At 52.6% G+C, this 19,084-nt stretch overlaps 5 protein-coding genes across 5 annotated transcripts in view; 1 reads left to right on the plus strand and 4 right to left on the minus strand.

Moving 5' to 3' along the window:
• Positions 1-1,351, plus strand: part of CTHT_0063210 (uncharacterized protein) — a gene marked incomplete at both ends in the record, with an annotated part of 1,689 nt that extends 338 nt beyond the window's left edge. Inside the window, one exon of the mRNA XM_006696565.1 lies at positions 21-1,351. Within this exon, the coding sequence (XP_006696628.1) occupies positions 21-1,351 (1,331 nt within the window). The remainder of the gene's footprint in view (positions 1-20) is intronic.
• A 698-nt stretch (positions 1,352-2,049) lies between these two features.
• On the minus strand, positions 2,050-4,913 carry CTHT_0063220 (uncharacterized protein; the record flags this gene model as incomplete). Its single annotated transcript, XM_006696566.1, has 4 exons — positions 2,050-3,995; positions 4,048-4,377; positions 4,442-4,544; positions 4,884-4,913. The coding sequence occupies 4 exons, from the start codon at positions 4,911-4,913 to the stop codon at positions 2,050-2,052; spliced, it is 2,409 nt and encodes an 802-aa protein (XP_006696629.1).
• A 5,753-nt stretch (positions 4,914-10,666) lies between these two features.
• CTHT_0063230 (3-dehydroquinate dehydratase-like protein) lies at positions 10,667-13,006 on the minus strand (the record flags this gene model as incomplete). The annotated part of the gene is made up of 1 exon (XM_006696567.1): positions 10,667-13,006. One exon carries the CDS (start codon positions 13,004-13,006, stop codon positions 10,667-10,669), a length of 2,340 nt encoding a protein of 779 aa, XP_006696630.1.
• Positions 13,007-16,492: 3,486 nt separating this feature from the next.
• CTHT_0063240 (dihydroorotate dehydrogenase-like protein) lies at positions 16,493-17,581 on the minus strand (the record flags this gene model as incomplete). The annotated part of the gene is made up of 1 exon (XM_006696568.1): positions 16,493-17,581. One exon carries the CDS (start codon positions 17,579-17,581, stop codon positions 16,493-16,495), a length of 1,089 nt encoding a protein of 362 aa, XP_006696631.1.
• Positions 17,582-17,925: 344 nt separating this feature from the next.
• Positions 17,926-18,763, minus strand: CTHT_0063250 (uncharacterized protein; the record flags this gene model as incomplete). The annotated part of the gene is made up of 5 exons (XM_006696569.1): positions 17,926-17,982; positions 18,037-18,155; positions 18,213-18,323; positions 18,374-18,391; positions 18,448-18,763. 5 exons carry the CDS (start codon positions 18,761-18,763, stop codon positions 17,926-17,928), a joined length of 621 nt encoding a protein of 206 aa, XP_006696632.1.
• Positions 18,764-19,084: the final 321 nt, after the last annotated feature.

Genomic DNA, 19,084 nt, shown 5'->3' on the forward strand with positions numbered 1-19,084 from the left:
GGGAACACACTCTCGTCGAGTTGTTCACAAGCGCAACTTCACTTGCGATTGTGGTACCACGCGCTTCCCTTCGTCGGCCCCGTGCAACTTGCGCATCAACCCCGAGACTGGCACCAAGGGCGGTGTGCACTCTGAGGAGCCCGATGCGAATAACAAGTACAACATCAACTTTCGCAACCTTTTCTGTGGTTGCCAGGTTTACTATGACCCCTTCAAGCAGAAGGGCACCATGTTCCAGTGCCTTGGCCTGGGCACACACGAGACAGGTGGTTGCGGCGAGGACTGGTATCACCCTGGGTGTCTTGCCGGTCTTGGACCCGAGTGGTATAAGGACCTGCCAAAGGATGAGACCAAGACCAAAGTCAAGACAGATGATCAAAATGGCTTGCCTACCATCGTAGAAGATGCTGGGGCCGAACAGCAGAATGGCGACGTTGTGGCGGAAGCAGAACAAGGCGATGAAGCAGCTCCCGAAGAAGGGGAGGAAGAAGATGACCCTCCTATGCCGCCCGGCTTCCCCGACGAGGACGAATTCGAAGGCTTCATCTGCTATAAGTGCCTAGACGCCTACCCCTGGCTCAAGCGCTACGCCGGCGCTCCGGGTTTCCTCGCTCCTGTGTACTACAAGCCGCCCAGCGAAGCTTCAACCAACTCTCCCGAAGTGGCCGACATCAAGCGAGAAGAATTACCCGCTGCCCCCCTTAGCAACGGCAACTCCTCCTCCAAGAAACGCAAATCCTCAGACGATCCCTCCGCCGACGACGCATCTGACTCCCAAGTCATGAAGCGCCCCCGAAGCGAAGCCTCCCCCCTCCCAACCCCCACTGATTCTCAACCTACGCAAGACCCCTCTAAAGCCACCTGCAAACTCTCTTCCCTCCCTCCAGCCCCTCCCGGCCGCTTCTCCCTCTTCTTCAAATCCGACTTCCGCGCCCACCTCTGCCATTGCCCCCAATGCTTCCCCCTCCTCACCCCTCACCCACACCTCCTCGAAGAAGAAGAAACCTACGAACCCCCCCTCTCCTCCGACGGCGGCGACCCGACCAATCCCCAAGGCGGTACCTCCTCGGGCGGATCACTCTACGACCGGGGCGAATCCGCCCTCCGCACAATCGACCGCGTGCGTGCTATTGAGGGCGTCATGGCGTACCAGCATTTGAAGGACAAGCTAATGCCGTTTTTCGAAGAGTTTGCGCGCAGTGGGAAGGTGGTGAGCGCGGAGGATGTGAAGGCCTATTTTGCTAAGTTGAGGGGCGATGAGGAGAAGGAGAGGATGGCGAGGGTAGGGGCAGAGAGGAGTCGAGATGGTCAGGGGGAAGGGGATAATCAGAGGGAGCAGAGTGGGTACTAGGATTACAATGGGATGGGTTTGAATGGGATGGATTTGGAATGGAGTTTATGGGTTGGTTGGTAACAGGGCGTTGAGACTGGGATAGGTATGGTGGGATTGTTTTAATATGGGATCTTGAAAGGAAGGATGCGTCTAAATAAATGGGCTGGGATGGTGATTAGGTCGGTACGGATACTTCGTGAAAGAAGGGCAACTTGATCTTGCTTTACTCGGCACGTCTTGGTGGTTGTTTCACTGTCGAAGACTTACACACACACACACACACACACACACACACACACACATATATATAATGCTTTTGCCGACGCTGTTTGTTTGGCCTCGTTGACTTCAGTTGATTCCGAGCATACCAATCATCTTCGATGGATGCCCATAGGACACATGTATTATGTACACACTAGGTTGAAGTCATGGCTGTTATCTCTTCCAAACGCCACACAACTAGGTAGCTGAACCACTGATCCAGACCGTATGTGCCTGGCATTTATGTAGGTAGGTTATTCCCCCTTATCCAACCCGAGTGCTGTTTTTGTAGGCCCCTAACTCCCAAGATACTCCTACCTTACCCTATCCTTAATCCCGGCTCCTGATGCCCATCCTCCAGTTCACACACTTTGATACATAGGCCCCTAAACCGACTGCTGCCCCTTCACAGTCCGCTTTTCCTTTCCGTGCCTCGTTCAATCCGACTCAAGAGGTCACGCTGTCCCCGGCGGCGGGGCTGGCGTCCCCGTCAAAAAGAAATCCAGATCACTTCCCGTCCCACCAAGTAATCCCTCGTTCTCAGCAAGCTGCTCCAACAAGCTGAGGAATGGATCTTTCTCCTCTCCTGGACCGCCCGTTGTGCCCGTACTATCCGCAGTGGTCGCTGGACTCGTATCACTGGTTGTAGAGACACTACCACTTGGGCCTGTAGCATTGATGTTCCCGACAGTAGTGTTGTTGACCTGTCCTCCTGGCTTATCCTCGCTACTATTCCATCCCGGTGGCGTAGTTGTGGAGAACGTGTTGGCGGGTATACCTCCAAACAAGCCATGATCGAACCCCTGACCGTTGGCTGGCCCAGTTGTTGGACTGCGTAGGTGATGGGTCCCGCTGCCGTTGCCTGAAGCACTCAGACCGAAGCCTGGCGTTGCTGTTGAGGCGCTGTTCGCACCACCGGCGTTGCCAAACGTAGTTCCCAAGCCATTGTTATGAGGCACGGGCGTCGGATGATTGTTCGCATTCGCCGTAAACCCTCCAACAACCTTCTGTGGTAACCCATGCGGCGACGTCAACGGCGTAGGAGAATGCATCATGCTGGGCGATGGTTGCGATGGCATGGTAGGAGTGGCGAACATCGAGCGACGAGCGCTACTTGGGGTCGACATAGCGGGCGTCGGAGGGGTATTAAAAGCTGTGTTGTTGAGAGAAAGTAAGCATGACAACTCAGGCCTCGGCCGGCCAGACTGCATTGAACTCTTCCTCTTAAGGGGGCTGGGGCGAGGAGGTCCAGGATCGGATGTCTGGTTGAGATGGGACGTGTAAACAGGAGGTTGGTTCTGGTTCGGGTTCGTGTCAGGGGCAAAATCGAGCACTACATCGCACAGGCCGAGATTCGCCGTGTCGAAGCTGAAGCTGGGGCCTCCTGACCCGCCGCCCATGTTCGAGTATCTGTCGAAAAAGTCTTCCAGATGGAAAACGGGTGAGTAACGCATTGGGTTGTGAGCGAGGCTCTTCACAAGCTCTGAATGCGCGTTGTACATCTGCTGAAGCGTTTCGCGCTGGTGTTGAACACAGGCCCAGGCAAGCCGTAGTTCGCTAAGTTGCTGCATCTCTCGTGACAAGAAGTCGGCTGAGGAGGCGAACACGTTCATGTCCCCAGCGTTGCCAATGCGGCTATAGTGCGCTCCGTGGATGTGAACTGTGCCAGCTGTGCAGATGCAATAGCCCACAAATGCCGGCCATTCAATCGACCCTGCTTGCCTGCCAAGCTCTACCAGCTCCGTGATGGCGTTTGCATGTAGGAAGCACAGGTTCGTAGCCTCTATCTGCCATGACTGGTGCTGTCCAGACCCAGCCAGCTCTGCTAAGTCAATCGGTAGAAAAGGTCGGTAAATCAGGCAATGAATGAGGTGGTAGATGAGCTTGCTGAGTACGAGCATCGTGGAGTCTGGCCGGCGAAACAAAGAATTCAGGCTAGAGAACACTTCCTCAGTTCCCGAAGCCCAGATATCCAGCTCCTGGCGGATCTTGGAGAGGTTGGATAGGGAATGCCAGGGGAAATGGGAATCCCCCTTAACACCGCCAGCAGCCAGATACTGATTCGTGATGCCAAGGATACGACAGATATCAATTAGCATGGCACTACTCCCTTGATGCTTCTTTCCTCCGGCTTGTATGTGTTGAAAGTTGGCGTAGCTCTGGAAGAAGTCGCCCTCGATCGGCAGTGAAGCTGGGTTGGGCGACCAGCACGGTAAGCGCAGAAGAATGGCGCGATCCGAGATCAGACACGGACGTCTCGAGCCGCAAGACAAGAACCTATCCAGCAAGTAGCATGTCCAGAACAGCCGCCGTCGTGTTTCTCGTTCGATAGAAGTAACGCGCGCATTGATGTCTAATTCCCTGTGCAGCTCCAGAGCCATGGCCATACCAACGGCGCTGGCTGTGAAAGAGATTAGCGCCAATCCTGTTGACAGAGGACGGATATCCCGTACTTAACAACATGTAAGCCTTCTTGCCTTTGCCTTGGGCAGTGAAGGCTGTTACGAGGAGGATAAGAGCCTGGAGCGCATCCACAGATGGCTCATCGGTGTCAATTTCTCGTCTTGCTTGCGCAGAGTACTGTTCGCTGAGTTTGGCAGCGGCCTGGAAACCATTAGGGTGAGGGGCGCACCGTGCTGCTACTGCATAGAGCGCATGAAGCAGATAGTTTGGGAGTTGGTTAAGCTGGAGACGTTGTCTAAAGGTAGACTCGTCAAATATATGAAACGGCTTGTCGTGGAAGCGTGAAAAGTATATGTCTATTAGCGCTTCATGGGGCACTTCTGGAGGTGGCGAGCTGGTGAAGTCAGCAATTGGAGTATGGGGCAAGCGCTTGTTCGGACTGACCTCGATGGTGCAGGTGAGAGAAGCGAATCTTGGGTGCTGTTGTTCCCTTCGCTCTTCGCAGACGTGGTACCTGCTTCTTGAGGGACGCTGGATCCTTCAAGGGCTTTTACAGAGGCATCGTCAGACGTCTTTGCCTCGCCCTCTGTTTTCTCTTTCAACCTCGCCTCCAGTCCGTCAACTCTTTTCAAAAGAGCTTCCAACACGTCGGTTTTCGGGCCCCTTTTCTTAGGGACAGCATCTATCTACTCGTCAGTTGGAGATATCTCTTGCCAACCAGCCGTTGTTCGTAGAAGGCTATAACATAAGGTTTGCCAGAACGTACCATAGATACATGGACACTGAAATACCTGGCATGCCTCACAAGACGGACGAAGACGGTTGCACTTGATCTGCAGCCAGAATTTAGTGCCATGTCTTGGCCATACGTGTACCGATGACATACTTTTCGCTTTCGGCACGACTTGCAGTTCATGGCTTCTCGAGGCTCGTTGATGGGTCGCCTACTAGGAAGGCGTTCGATGCTGACTCGTGGCACGGGGCCCGGTGGCATCCGGGGCAGGGCTGCCACTACCCCGGGGCCGAATGGATGCGACATGGCTTGCCTGCGTGCTCTCAAGACGATGGGGAGAAGTAATGGCGTTGAAATTTCGATCTTGAGTGTCGTCAAGCTGAAGAGCAAAAGCTGCTGCTACCTTCGAGGCATGGCGTTCTTTGACAATGACTCGAGAAAGAAGAAGTTGGTACGCCTTGTCCGAAAGAGAGTGCTGTTGAATGAAGCTCGAAGATGCTTGATGCGAGTGTGTTGAGACAGTATTTCCTGTCAAGGGCGCCGAGATTTCTTTGAAAGTCGAGAGAGAGATTGTATAATCTAGTCTTCCAGGTGAACAGAAAAGATTCGCTCTGACCGGTCAACTCGATGTATGATGCGGCTTCGAGCGCTCAAACTTTTGAGCACAGGAGGTTTAGGACCTTGGGTTAGTTGAGAAGCTCACGGCTCACAGCAATGCACCAATTCTAGCGCAAGGCGGATGAACATCTGCGAGTTCAGTTGGACCTCGACGAGACCAATCTCAGGGGCTACTATCGAGGAACGACTGCTTGCTGACCGGGCAACAAGCTGGAGCAAGTGGACGAGTTTGGCGAATCGCGCCCAGGAGGGTCACGGAGAGCAAATCGTGTGAAAGGCGGGTTGAGTGGGCAGGCGGCAGGCGGCAAAGCGGCCGGCTATGTGTAAGGGGCCGCGGTGTCTCCTGGGGATTGGGCAAATTGATACCGGCCCTGTCCTGGATTTTAAACGGGGACACGCTCACATTCATCCAAGACCGGGGTTATAGGTCATGAGACATAGCAATTATCCAGTGCAGCTTCAGCCAGCGTCAATCGGACTGAACCATGGAAGCACACATGTACGGGCGTAGGCTTGTCGTCGCAGTCCGTGGTGCTTGATGAGAAGGTGAGCTGCGGGCTGCGGGCTGCGGCACTTAGACCAGCGTCCAAGCAAGCTTAATCGAAGTTGCGCGCGTGGCTTGTGATGCAAGAAGATGTTGGATCTGTTGGACCGAAGGCAGCTGGCTGTCAACTCTCTCAAGCCGCATATGCTCCGATGCAGGGATCAAAACGTTAGATATACATATTTTTGTTCATCGCATGGTGAGAGAATCGGCGTCGTTGTCGTTGAAAATGAAGAACAAAGACACAACAGCCCTTACGTTAACCCCAGAGTCGCAGTGCTTATGTCGGCTATCTTGGAGAGCATTCTGTGCGCATATATGTAGCTACATTGCTGGCCACGGACAGGAGCATGCGATCCCGCACAAACTATTCCCAAGAACATGGCGCATTTGGGGAGGAGGAGGGGGGGGGGGCCCTAAGAGACGCAGACGTTGGGATGGAAAGCTGTCGTGCATTGGATGGCTTGGATGTGCGGGGATGGCACCTTGGAGGTGCGCTGAGTTGGAGGCCAGACCTGCCAGCTCGCCAGGTGCCAAGTCTTCAGTGGATGAGGGAGGGGCCTGATGAGGCCAATGGGGCCGATGGGGCTGCAACGGCAGCTCCCTTCCCGCTGAAGGGTCCCCTGTGGCGAGTCTGTGGGGCCGCTGAGATAGAAGCAACAGCGCGGTTCGCGGCTTGCCAGCTTTCAGCTCACTCACAGCTGCCAGAAGCTTGACTTCTCGCCTGCACCGTTGTTCCTGTGTTCCTGGCCCTGACTTTCAACGGCCAACGCGGCTCATTTTACGATAGTCCGAATCCAGGACGTCAGGCAGAATATGCAATTGCCAGAATCAGACCGTATCCGCCGAAAAGACAAACAGACCAATCAGCCAGGCTCACGTACATTCCATGCTGGCGCCAGCAGCGAAGTGCTGTTAGCCGGTGCCACCTCACGTGGCTACTGGTGTCCAACAACGAGCTGGCCCTCAATAATGCTTGTCAACAACCGATTCTCCCAGAGAACCCCGACGATCATCCAACCGATCGCCGTTAACGGTCCTCTGGGTCTGGAGCCGTTGATCTGCTGTGCGACCTACCCTATCTAGAAATTATAACAGGACCGCTATGGAAGCTCTTTCGAGAACCCGAGGAGGTCCACTCAATCTGTTTCGCCTTCTTTTCCTCTCACAAGCTTTCCCAAGCAGGTCGTTAGCGCGATCTCAAACCAATGGGAGCCCATTATTCAAGCCCCGAACATGATTTCTGTGACATTCTTTACAAACAAGCTCAGACTGCACGCCACGTCTTCTGCAGGAACCTGGATCTCGAGGACGCGAAGCATCTACCAGCGTTGCTTTAGCTACTATGCCGCTACATAAACAAGTAATATCGACGTCCCGGCATCTTCCAGCAAGCTTTCGGCCTTGGAACCTTTTTCTGGCTTACAAACCCATCAAGGTCATGGAAGTCACAATATTCAACCGCCCCTGCCCTCCAATTGCAGCTCATGGCCCGAGATTGAAACCGCCCATCGTCGGTCTGTGTGCGGAGTGCTGCTACACTGAGCATCTTATGCCGCTCGCTTAAGCACCACTCTGCCCCCTTCGCTGTACCCCGCAAATCTCGGCCATCAAACTCCTCCCTTCCTCTTCGGCTGCTCCCCAGAAGTCGGCGATCCTTGGCACCTTACGGACTAAAGACGCCCGCCCTTGTCGCCGACCTCGCCACGGCATCAGCCCCTGACATTTCGGTCCAAGGCTTTTTGCGGTATTCGACTGACGCACCTTGCAGCCCTACAGCACACATCGTACTTATGCTGACCAGGAACAGGGTGTGTACAGCAGCGATAGATGCCGCGCGCTTAGTTTGGCCCTGGAGGCCGGTATCGATGTGGCAGGGAGGTTGTACTCTGTCGGTGTCGTGGTGACCTGTCCAGCGTCCAGTCTTCAGTGTAACCATGATATCGGAGCTAGTCTTTGAGCCTGCAAGGAGCCCGACGACGATCGGACGCTAAACCAATGTCGTTTATACACAAGCTCTGCACAAGCGCATCGACAACGACCAACCGTGGTACAACGGCTAGGGTTGCTCTTCACCACGCGGCAGACGGAGATCCATCTGCCGAACGCCAAGCATCGCCTCATCCATCTCCGGCGGTATGCCCGATCTTCCCCTTGTCCTTCCTGCTCACCACCTCTACAACGTATCGGTCCGAAGCTTTTCCATAACGTCAGCCTAGAAAAATGCCTGCTGCTTTGTCAGCAGTTGTCAGTTGCCCACCGCTCGGTTGCTCGGAAGCGTATCGCGGGATGTCTCGAAAGGGGCATTAGGTCCAAAAAAGTTGTGGTCGAACAAAGAACAAGGGGCTCAGCAAGGTTTGTGACAGCAGGTGTGAGCCTTTACTAACTTGGCTTAAGATCAGGTTCTGAAAACGGTAAGAAGAGCTGACATGAACGCATCATAACCCCCGTATCGGCACTGTCCCAGCCTTTATCAGATTCCCCCCCCCCTTTTCCTAACTTACGGAAGCAGCAGGTGGTAATCTCCTCCGGAAAGCTTCTCAGGATATCGAAGGAACCTAATTTGTCAGCGTCAACAGTTGCTCGTTTGAAATGTTCAGCAGAGAGTTGAGGGGATCGAAATACGCTTTGTGTTTCCAATCCAATGTTGAAGATGAACGTTTCATGTCATAAAGTTTGACATCGGGCCGCCATGTGCGATGGTTCCTGTAAGGCTGGTCTCTTCTCCCTGGTCAGGAACAGTACGGTTCACCGGAGTTCTCCTTCTCTCCACTTCCCGCAAGAATTTATCCTTGCGAAAGCATCATGTTTGACCCAGGGCCATGGTTTGGCATGGAGTTTGGGGCTCATCCAGGCCTATCCGCGGCTCCCTATCGGGCTTCTTGTCTATTTCAGCGAAGATTGACGCATGAGCTGAAGGCGAGAAACTCGTATCTGCTGGCTGCAACGTAAGTTGTCCCAGACCCACGGAGCGTATGATTCCATGGTCCTTCCTGGGATGAATACCAGGGACTGATCGCTTGAACCTAAGCGGCGGCTTCCTGAAAGGAGGAACTGCGCAGAACGAGAACCCTTCATTGTCGAACTGGACAAGCTTATTGATCAGTTCGAGGGGCATAGATTCAGGCCATGACTGTTGACAGTCAGGCAAGGATGGCCTTCGTGTCCTCAAAACCTGATCTCAACTCCCTCAGGGTCCCATATAAAAATATCGGCGCCGCCTCCTTCCACACAAACTCCTATTGTCGATGGGCTTGTAGGTAACATGGTAAATTATCCTGGACTAAGTCTGGACATACCAATATAGTTCTGCGCGATCTCTACAGCGAGACTCGTATTATGTATGGTCCACTGCCACTTCCGCCTCTCGTAGAGAATCATTCACTACCTACTTTCCTACCCTCGGTATAACCAATACATACCGCCAATGATTTTTGGATATTCTTTTTTTTTTTTGCTCCTCCTGTGTGACTGACATTCACCCCACACTTTAGTTCGACGCGAAAGTCGATCACCCCTCTTACTGCATGCATTTAGTCCTCTTTCGGAAGCGGCACCCGAAATTCCGTCCCCAAAAGGGCTCGCTGTATGGCATGGAACAACATACACAGAGAGTGATTAAAGACATTCAAAACGATGTATTGGCATCCGAGGTAACCTCCGACTGTTTACCTAGAATGTATTTTAGCACTTAGACCTGATCTGTTAGGTGTATATATGGAGTAGCTACCTACCTAGGCAGAAGGAGAGGGGATTCAACCTCGGCAGCGTAGAGCATCGGCTCCAACATCTTGGTATCGTTCAGGCTACTCATTCCCCAATTCTTTTCTCTACGCTCCTGGACAATGTTCCCTTTTCCCTTCGTCAACTTTGTAGGACAGAAAAAGTCGTGCTTCAGAGTCGGTAGAATCAAGACAAGGGGTAATGATCTATATGGGGATAGGAGACAGTAGGCAGACGATGCCGGTATCTCATACATTCAGGCACTTGAGGTTGGTAACGGGCAGGTTGGTGCGAAATCTCGTATGTGGAGAGTGGTGTGGGTGTATAGGTGAACAGATAGCAACGCAGAGTCCATTTCCTTCAATATGTACCTCGGTCACCCTAGCCTTCCATCTCATCTCTGGGAGCATTACGTATCGTCCCTCAACCTCTGGCATAATCCTGCTCTTGCTCCCTCCCTGCTATGCTCTGATTGTCAAATTCCGGATAGCGATGTATGTTACTTTGTTCGATAGTGTCCTCTCACTCCCAGTACTGAAGACTTGATTTTTTTTTGTATCCTCTCTAAATGCCCCCCATTTTTATTTTTTTTTTTCAAAAGATCATGTCAAGTTGTCGACATTTTCTGTTGCCTTTGAACTCCCAAGTCAAAGCTTCCAACTGTGTTTCGATTGTTGTATCCAACCGTCCCCCAAACTATCAGGTACGTCCCGACTGAATAGGTGGTCGGTGATATGTAGGCTGACTGTGTGTGCTGCAGGGTATGCCGACGTGATGGGAACTATCGGAGAGTGTTCTCAGGTGACCTGTATTGGCCGATCGAAGCTCGCATTTTACCCAAGCAAAGTGATCTAACCATTGAGGAGATGGTCCGTTTTTCAATACTCACGTGTGCTTCGACCAGTCGCCTTGGTAGAATATCGTCTCTGTGAGGGTCAGATGTCATACAGCCTTGCTAATGTTCAAACTGATTATATCCAAACTAATAGGTCAGTTCATGAGCTCATTCCTCACCCACCCTTGTCACTTAAACCGAAAACCCAACCTAAGGTCAGAACAACGTCCTCCCACTAGCCAACCGGACAAAGCTATACGGCACATTCTGCCCAACCAACAACCTCAGCGTCTCGACCGTCGTAAAAGCAGCCACATCCGCCGCGCCGTACGCCGCAAACCCACTCTGCTCAGCAATCACCGCTGGATCGCCCCCTTTGCCAACCGAGTTCATCCCACTCCGGTCGGCCAGGTCAAGGAACACTTTTTTTGCACCTCCACCTGATGTCGAAGAAGATGATGCAGGATTTCTAGAGCCGAATAACCTCACCAGCATCCCGACTAAGGCACTCTTCTCCGGGCCGAGGGCGCTTACCACAAGGAATGGGGACCCGGCTCCGGAACCGGCAACCTCTGCCCCTCCGCCGATTGTTCGAGCACGTTGGATACTTTCTAAACTGGTAAATGGCTCAATTAAGAGGTCCTTTCCGAACGCGGGTGGCGTCTTGAAGCCGACGGTGTACACTTTCCCGACCTTGAGTGCTTTTAGAGCAAATAGCGCGCTAGCAGCGTCTTCTGCTGAGGAGGCTAACACGACAGCGGCACAGCCAAAATATGCTGATGGAGCTAAGTCACGGATTAATGTGCTAAGTATACCCTTCCATGAGGCGTTGTCCAAAATCAGGGATGTGTTGGGAGGGAGGCCGGATTGCATCGCCCCGGATCCTGTCAGAGTACTACTTCCTGTGAGGGAGTCACCCCCGTTACGAGTATGCGGCGGGCTGGAGGGGATCGAGGCTGTGGCAGATGCCCCAGTGCTGGATGAGGCCTGGCGCACGACGATGGTGTCAACCACGCCGATTAGGCGAGCAGCTTCACTCAGGACAGGGCCAACGCCGTTGTTCAGCGAAGAGAGGAAGCTGCTGTGGGAGAGAAGCGATTTTATAGAGACGGCTGGATTGAGGTAGGCACCACCAAAATTACGTTGATTGACCCAGGCACCGATGCAACCTGCCTTTGGTTGCCACTCGACGACGACAAACTGGTGAGGGAGACCGAGCTCGTTGAAGCACTTCTCGTAGAAAGGGGCTTGGGGTGTTGAGCTTCGCATCGCAGGGCTCGTGATACCGTACATGTTCTTCTTGGGAAGCTGGCCAAGTAGAGCAAGTGCTTGGTTGATCTCAGCAGCGCTCATCTGACCTGGGGCTGCAATGATGGGTAATAAGGGGTGAGTGATGGGTGTGAAGCATTTATTGAGCGTCCGAGAAAACTGTCCCGTCTCGCCCATGTTAACTGCTGACAAGGGCGGTCCGTTAGGATGCAGAGATCGTATCTTGGACCGGAAGTACTCGAGCTCAAAGTTCTCGTTATGGTCGTTGATGATAGCGATCATCTTCACGATGTCCGCATACTTTTTGGACTCTTCGAAAATCGCTTCTGCCTGTGTTGAGGTCCACTTGAAAGTGCCAGAGAAGTCGTGGAATGCGGACATGATGCGGCTGTTGCCGCGCTGCTCGTACAGCTTCTTCCTGATGCGCTCGGGGAGCCAGAGCTCGACATCGATGTATTCAATACCCCACTGGATGGCTCGGTAAAGATACTCGTAGTACAAGTCAGGATTATCCATCGGAAACCGGCCGTTTTCTTTGGTACATCTTGTCGTGAAGATAATTGGCAGTTCGGTTCGCTGACGGAGCAGCATTACCTGTTCTCCCACATAGCTCAGGCTTGGGATCTCGGAGAAAGTGCCGTCGCCGCGAGGCTCTTTCAGAAGGTCCACACGGATTTCAACAGCATCCGATCCCACAGTCAAGATGTCGATGTTCGGCAGGGCAGCATGAACGTCTGGGAATGTGGTTGAGATGAAGTATGTTCGTGGCTTTGCCATAAGCGTCTCGTGATGGGATATTTGCCCCAGAACATGAGAAACGAATCGAGCAAGATCTCGTCGGAAGAAGGGGGTTTCGGTGTAGAGGAACTCATAATCACACTGAGCCGAAAGATAGACGTCGGGGGGCATCCCTAAGGTAGTGCAGTGGGCGTTGATGGCGACAACCAGCCTCCTGTCCCTCTCCGCAATATCGACCTTCGCACTTTCTGACGGAAGCCCGACAACCCAGTCCTGATCCTCTGCCGTTATCTCCTTGAAACAGGTTTTTAGTCGAGATCGTTTCCCTAAAACCTCGGCGAATGTGGCAACGATTTTATCCTGGCCTGGTCCATAAATGACCACGACAATCCTGGTGTCTCCTCTCTGAGGGCCACTTCCAAATGCCAGATCAGGGGCAGCCGGAGGTGATTCTCTTCCCATATCAGCGTCACTGTGATATGTCTCGTCGTTGATGCTCTGGGGCCCGGCTGGGGTCGGCACGGGCTCGAGCTGCTGTACTGCTGCCATATCTGCAGCCGACAAATAAAAACTTCTTGCTCAAAAACTGGCCGGGCTTCGAAGATGCTCGGAGCCTCCAGGGAGTTGTGCGCGTGAGTACTGACAAATAATTAGCCTGGTCGTATGCTAACCTTTGTGGAAGCTCCTTGATCCCAGGCCACCCTTTGGTCTCGGAAATCGACAAAGAGGAAACCAGATGACGTTGACAAGGCCGAATATTCATGGCCTTAGACAGTCCCCGGGCTTGTGAGGGTATTTGCATGCCGTGGCTGCTAAGACTCTAGGGTGAAAGAAGGGCGCAGAAAACAAACAAACTGGCGTGCCAAGAATGACATATAAGCCGCAAGATGACTGTCTCGTTTTCCCTTCGAACAGGACAACCACTTCGTTGGGCCAGAGATGGCACTGCGGGCTGTGGATCTTCCGCCCTCAATACTCGTCAGCCGTCCCGGCGGGATTCCGTCGTTGGCTGTTGCTCCTTGCTCCTGTCTTGGCAGGCGGCGGTCGGGAGGCGGGAAGAGTTGTCGGGAACGACAGGTCCAGGAGTGGGCTGAGGAAAGGTGAAGTGTAAGGAGGGCGGTGGTAGAGCACCGATGGAGCGAAAAGCCAGCGTTTCTCTTTCGACGAGGGCAGGCAGGTCTTTGAAGCAAGCAGATGATCCCAAGACCCAAGACGCAAGCTGCAGCGTTCCTCAAGCACCAGGCTTATATTGGTGTTTCGGCATCAGAGCCGCACCCGCGCAAAACAGCCGGAGACACGCAACCGGAAAAAGAAGGACGAAACGATAACCTAGCAGGCGAGCAGCAACAACAAGCGAAGATGCGGCGATAACATGCGACAACAAGTATATCACCACCACACTGGGACCTGCTGTGACATGTGGATGTAGTAGGCAGCAGGTAGTAGGTATGGACAGATGCCAGATGGATGGGATGGCTCTTGGGAACAAACAGATCCCGGGAATCGGAGAGGAGGGTGGTGCAGGATGGACAGCTGCTGTCTGCAAGGCATGCAGCACAACACGGGGGTCAGCCTTTGGTGGGTGGTAGGGGCGGCTTCCAGATGTTCCCAGGATGTTTATCGGAACGGTTCCCGGGACGACGACGATGGAGGAAGGTTGGCTTTTTGGCTGGCTGGATGAAAGTCGCAGTCGCGGTCGCCAAGAGAAAATGAGGGTCGAAATTTGGCCGGGCCAACGACCGTCGCGTCTGCCGCTACCGTTACTCAGAACGGATGGAGATCTCAGCGAAGGGTCGTTCCAGACATAAAGATGCAGAGGCGCGGAAAGCCATTAAGGCTGATGAAATGGGCGGATGGGATATGGGCGAGTGGGCGGCCGCCGTTGATACTCCCTCAAACTAAAGGCGTGAGAATAGACACGAACCACGGTGAGTAGAGTTGACGGCTTCTCAGCGACAACAAGCAGCGATTATGGCGATAGGTGAGTGGTGTTGGATTCCATAGAGACAACCCAGGGAGTTAGGCACGGGAAGAGGCCCTGCAGCAAAAGCTGAGATGCCGCCGTGGGGGCAATTTTGGGGGATTGTCTGTACGCTTGGGCTTGGCTTTGGGGTCAAGCCCAGCAGAGCCTGTCAGGAAGAACAGATGCCATCAACAAGCTATTCCAACCGTCGCCGTTGACGCCCTCGACTCTTGCCTTGAAGTCACATCACTTCTTGCGCGGTTTGCTCGTCAGATGCAATAGATTTGCACGATCATGGTCTCTCAAGCTCACTGGTGCAGAGTTCCGCAGAATGACGACTCAGCAGGGAAAGAAACAGTATATTTGTTACAGAAAAGGACACCCAATTGAGCCAACAGATAGAGTACCTATGAAGCAGTGTTGAGGAGCTCAGCTTGCTGCCGGCTGCCGTGTCGCTGCAGCATCTAAACAGCCAAGTGAGCAGCGAAAGTGGGCTCTGAAGACCCTGCCTGTCCTGTCCTGATGACTGCCCAATGTGGGGATGGACAAGCCACCCCGCATTCTCCCCACAATTTCTCCAGCCCTGGAGAATTTGCTGTGTCGAAGTCCGCCAATAAATGTCCGCCCCACCATATCTATGCCCCTGGACCCTTCTGTGTTCATGCAGTGCCAGTGTCAAGCAGACCTGGTCATGAATTTTCCACAACAGGTTGAACCTCATGATCGTTAGTTCCAGCAATTGTCATCGAGGACTACTGCTGTGGCATTGTTCATGTGTTAAATGGCAGGGTGTATCTCTAGATTCTCTAGATCAGTCCAAGTTCACTTGCTTGGGTCGGTAGCCCTTCCCAAGTCCCCAACCAGTGGGATTATATGAGGATCAGATCAAGTGCTATCTCTCGAGTTTCCGGCCGGCATATTCATATCCCACTGATAACATTTTTCCACAGCCGGGACGATGTAGAACCTCGATAAACATTGTAATTCACACACAAAGTTTGCGATCCTAGACGTAATCACCAAAGAGACATTATCTCCCCAGAAATTTTTTTTTTAAAAAAAAGAGCCACTGCCGGCACCGTTGTGACCACATTCCGTCTATGAAACGGTGTCCCTTCCTCACTGCTTCTCACATCTACGGCAAATAACGGCAGCTCCCCCGCCTATCCATCTCAATGGGCAAGATTATCTCGTTTTGCTTTCAGGCTGAATAGGCGCATATAAAATTCCCGAACGACATGCACAGTCACTTACTCATAACACCCGCAGAAAAGCCACCTGCCTACACCAACAAGCGCTGGCTGCATGGGTGTTCTGGAAAGCTGCCTGTTGCATCATCATCATGATGATTGACTGCTGCTAGGAGAAATATCACTACCTGCGGATATACCACAAGAGCCGTGATCTGAACCGGTTTTGCCTTCGCTTTCCTCATCTGGATAGTCTGCTATTTGAGTAATTCTCCGATGCTGACGGGCTGGCGGAGTCGTATATCCATGGAAAGCATAGACACACCTGGATACCTAAGGGCAGTTGGAGAGAACCGTAGATCAGAAATTCAAGACAGCATGATCCTGAAGCATTTATTAAATGCACTTCAATAAATGTCAAGAAGGACCCAAACACGGCATGACACTTTTTATCTGTGCTACATAACCCTTCCCCAGAAACTCTCTCACTGCTGGAAAAATGTCCAAAATACAACCTTTTCCTGGACCGTCAACTCGGTACCAAGCGGCGCTAGAACCAGGATATCAGGCTCACAATGGATGGCGAGATAGAGTAACACTTAGCATCAATCTCTGAGGAAGTAGGAAGGAAAAAGAGAGAAGATGCTACCATCACGAATAATAGGTTGCTTCGTAGCCCCTATTCTTAGAATTTCTCTCCTCACGGAATCATCCTGAACCGGGTATTCGTATGTAAGGTAGACCCGCGACCAGGCGACTTCCTACTGGACCAAGATACCAAATGGGTATCGTCTATGAAACGTGAACCCGTAAAGAATCCAAGACAGCTCAAGAGCAAGCAAAACACTTCGCAAACCCAACCCCATCAGCACAACCTATCTCCTACCACCCATTCTTCAACCCTCTCTCAATCCCCTCAAACACCTCCCTTCCTAAAATTCCCAACCCCGTCGCCAATCCAACCACATCAGCCCCCGCCGCCCTCATTCTCATGTACCCCTCCGCATCCAGAACTCCTCCGACCCCAATAATTTGAATATGCTTCAACCCCTTCCCCTTTCTAGCATCCAGCATCCTCCTGATAGTGCACACATTCCCCAAGGCAAGGGGGTGGAGCGGTGCGCCAGCCACACCTCCTAGTCCGCCGGTAGTGATGCCCATTGTGTATGGTTTGTCAGTTGTAGCAGGGGAGTGTGTTGAGTTGAAAGGGAGGACAGGTTGATGGGTGAGCCCCGACTGGGAGGAGTCAGACAGGACGAGGCAGGAGCCGAGGGTGTTGGTTGCGGTGATGAAGCTCAGGGGACAGAGCCTGTTGGGAGACGCGGCAGCGCTGTCTTCAAGAGCGGAGAAGAGAGCTTCGTACTGAGAGATGTAGGTGTATGGCGGGGTTTTGATGCCCACGGGCAGGTGGGGCAGGGAGCTGTTTGAGACTGCTGTCTGGATGGCAGCTAGGTAGCTGGCGACACCTTCACGAGTGTAGGCTGGTGGAGGGCGGTTGGGAATGTTCGGGCAGCTGAGGTTAATCTCCATTGCGACGGGGAACGCGAGATCGGGGGCCGCAGCGGCGATGAGAGAATAGCATTGTATGATGTCTTCGGGCAAGCCCGTGACTGAAACGATGAAGGTCTTGTTCCGGGGATTCGTGGGGTTTTCAGTGGAGATGATCTTGAGAAATTCCAAGTAGGTTGCGAGGACGATATGGCTGTAGCCAAGGGAGTTAATGCTGGAGTTTGCCTGCGGAACCGGGGAGGTATCCACCAGGTTAGACGCGTGAGACGTAACGTCAAACAAGGAATATTGATGCCTAGATGGGTCGTGATCGAAACCATGGATGAGAGAGGTCCTAGTCGTGACAGCGCCAGTTGAGGGACACTCATAGAGCTGGCGTAAATCGTCTAGCGTCGTGGCCCAGGGGCAGGCGGTGTTGGTCAAGGGAGGATGGATCTTGAGAGGTGGGGGTATCTCTGCCATTGCGGTGTGGCTGCTTCGAGAAAAGCTTTCAAGAATTCAATCTTCGAAGAATATGTCTGTCACACTCAGTATCCTGAACAATAGCTGAAAATTCGCACAAACCAGCAAAGCAAAGCAAAACATCGCATGGGGAAAGTTGGGGATCTTGGAGCTCGGGGTTGGAGACTTGGAGATGACGGCGGGGCTCCATGATAAGATAAGACGTTGACCCCGCTCATCAGGGGCAGAGGGGTAAAACAACAAGACGCTAGGAGGGGTTAAGCATCAAGAATTCGCAAAATCGCAACGATTCGGAAGAACTCATGCTTCGTAAAGAAATGAACGTTGTTGCTGAATGCTGGGTATCAAAGCAGATCATCAATACCTCTGTCGGCATCCTTCTGGATCAATTCGAACATGCCCTGTGATACGTTAGCGGAGCTCCAAACCAACGACGAGAGTGAGCAAGGTTTTACCTCAGGCATGACCGGCATGCCGTCCTCGCCCTTGACATAGCGGAATGGCATTTCTGTGCTCTCATGCTCATTGAATCTCAGTTCGGGGTTGTCGATGTAAGGGATCTTATCCAAGGGGACTGGTGAACAGTTAATACTGATGCGAAACGTGGGAGGGAGGGATGATTGAGACGCACTTTTATCTTGAACAACCATCCGGGTGACTCTCACTGCCGTATCAGTAGACATTTGGATTGGGCCGAGTCGACGACCTTCGAAACCCTTCTTCCTGAGCTCCCTGGTTCGATCTGCGCCTGTCAGCTAGAGCTAAGTATTCAGTTTCAGACTTATGACTCACCTCTAGGCGGATGGTCACCTATGGGTATGTTAACAATTGGCCCATTTTGAGATCTGGTACAGAAAAAGACATACCAAGGATACCGCCAAACAAGAACACATCGAATTTATCTCCGTCTTCAGGAGAAAGGTCGCTCGCGGCTGCCGGATCAAGCAGGCACACCCGGGATTTATCGTTGGCGAACAGTTCTTCAACGGACCGAGTCTCAGCCGTGAATGATGGAATGCTGCTCAATTGCTCAGGGATTTGTAATTCGGGTGGAATGGATGAGAGGAAGAACTTGGCACCGGCAGCATGAGACTCGCGGGCGATGCAGGTGTATTCAAGTTCAGACCAGGTGCCGAGCTCGTCATCGAGATGTTCGACAATGTAAGTCTTGGGAGTAGCCATTGGTAACCAAATTGCAGTTGTAAGATTGAATTGGTAAATGTCAAAATATGTTCAAGACTGGTATTATGTCCACCAACAAAGATGTGCTAGGAGACACCATTCCATGTCAACAGATTGATGACCACAGGAATTTTTTTTAGCTTCATCTCAGATCTGGAGCCAAAGTTGGGCGCCTGGCAACGGCGCCAAGACGTACGGAGATGGCTTGGCCGTTCCGGTGGCAGCTGTCGATTGGGCCCACTTCTATCTTCATCAGATCAAGTCGCTCGTGTTCTTCCCCATTTTCAACTTTGAATTCCCATTGACCGTTGCTGTACTTGT

The sequence above is a fragment of the Thermochaetoides thermophila genome (assembly GCF_000221225.1).
Source record: "Thermochaetoides thermophila DSM 1495 unplaced genomic scaffold scf7180000011821, whole genome shotgun sequence".
Taxonomy (NCBI): domain Eukaryota; kingdom Fungi; phylum Ascomycota; class Sordariomycetes; order Sordariales; family Chaetomiaceae; genus Thermochaetoides; species Thermochaetoides thermophila.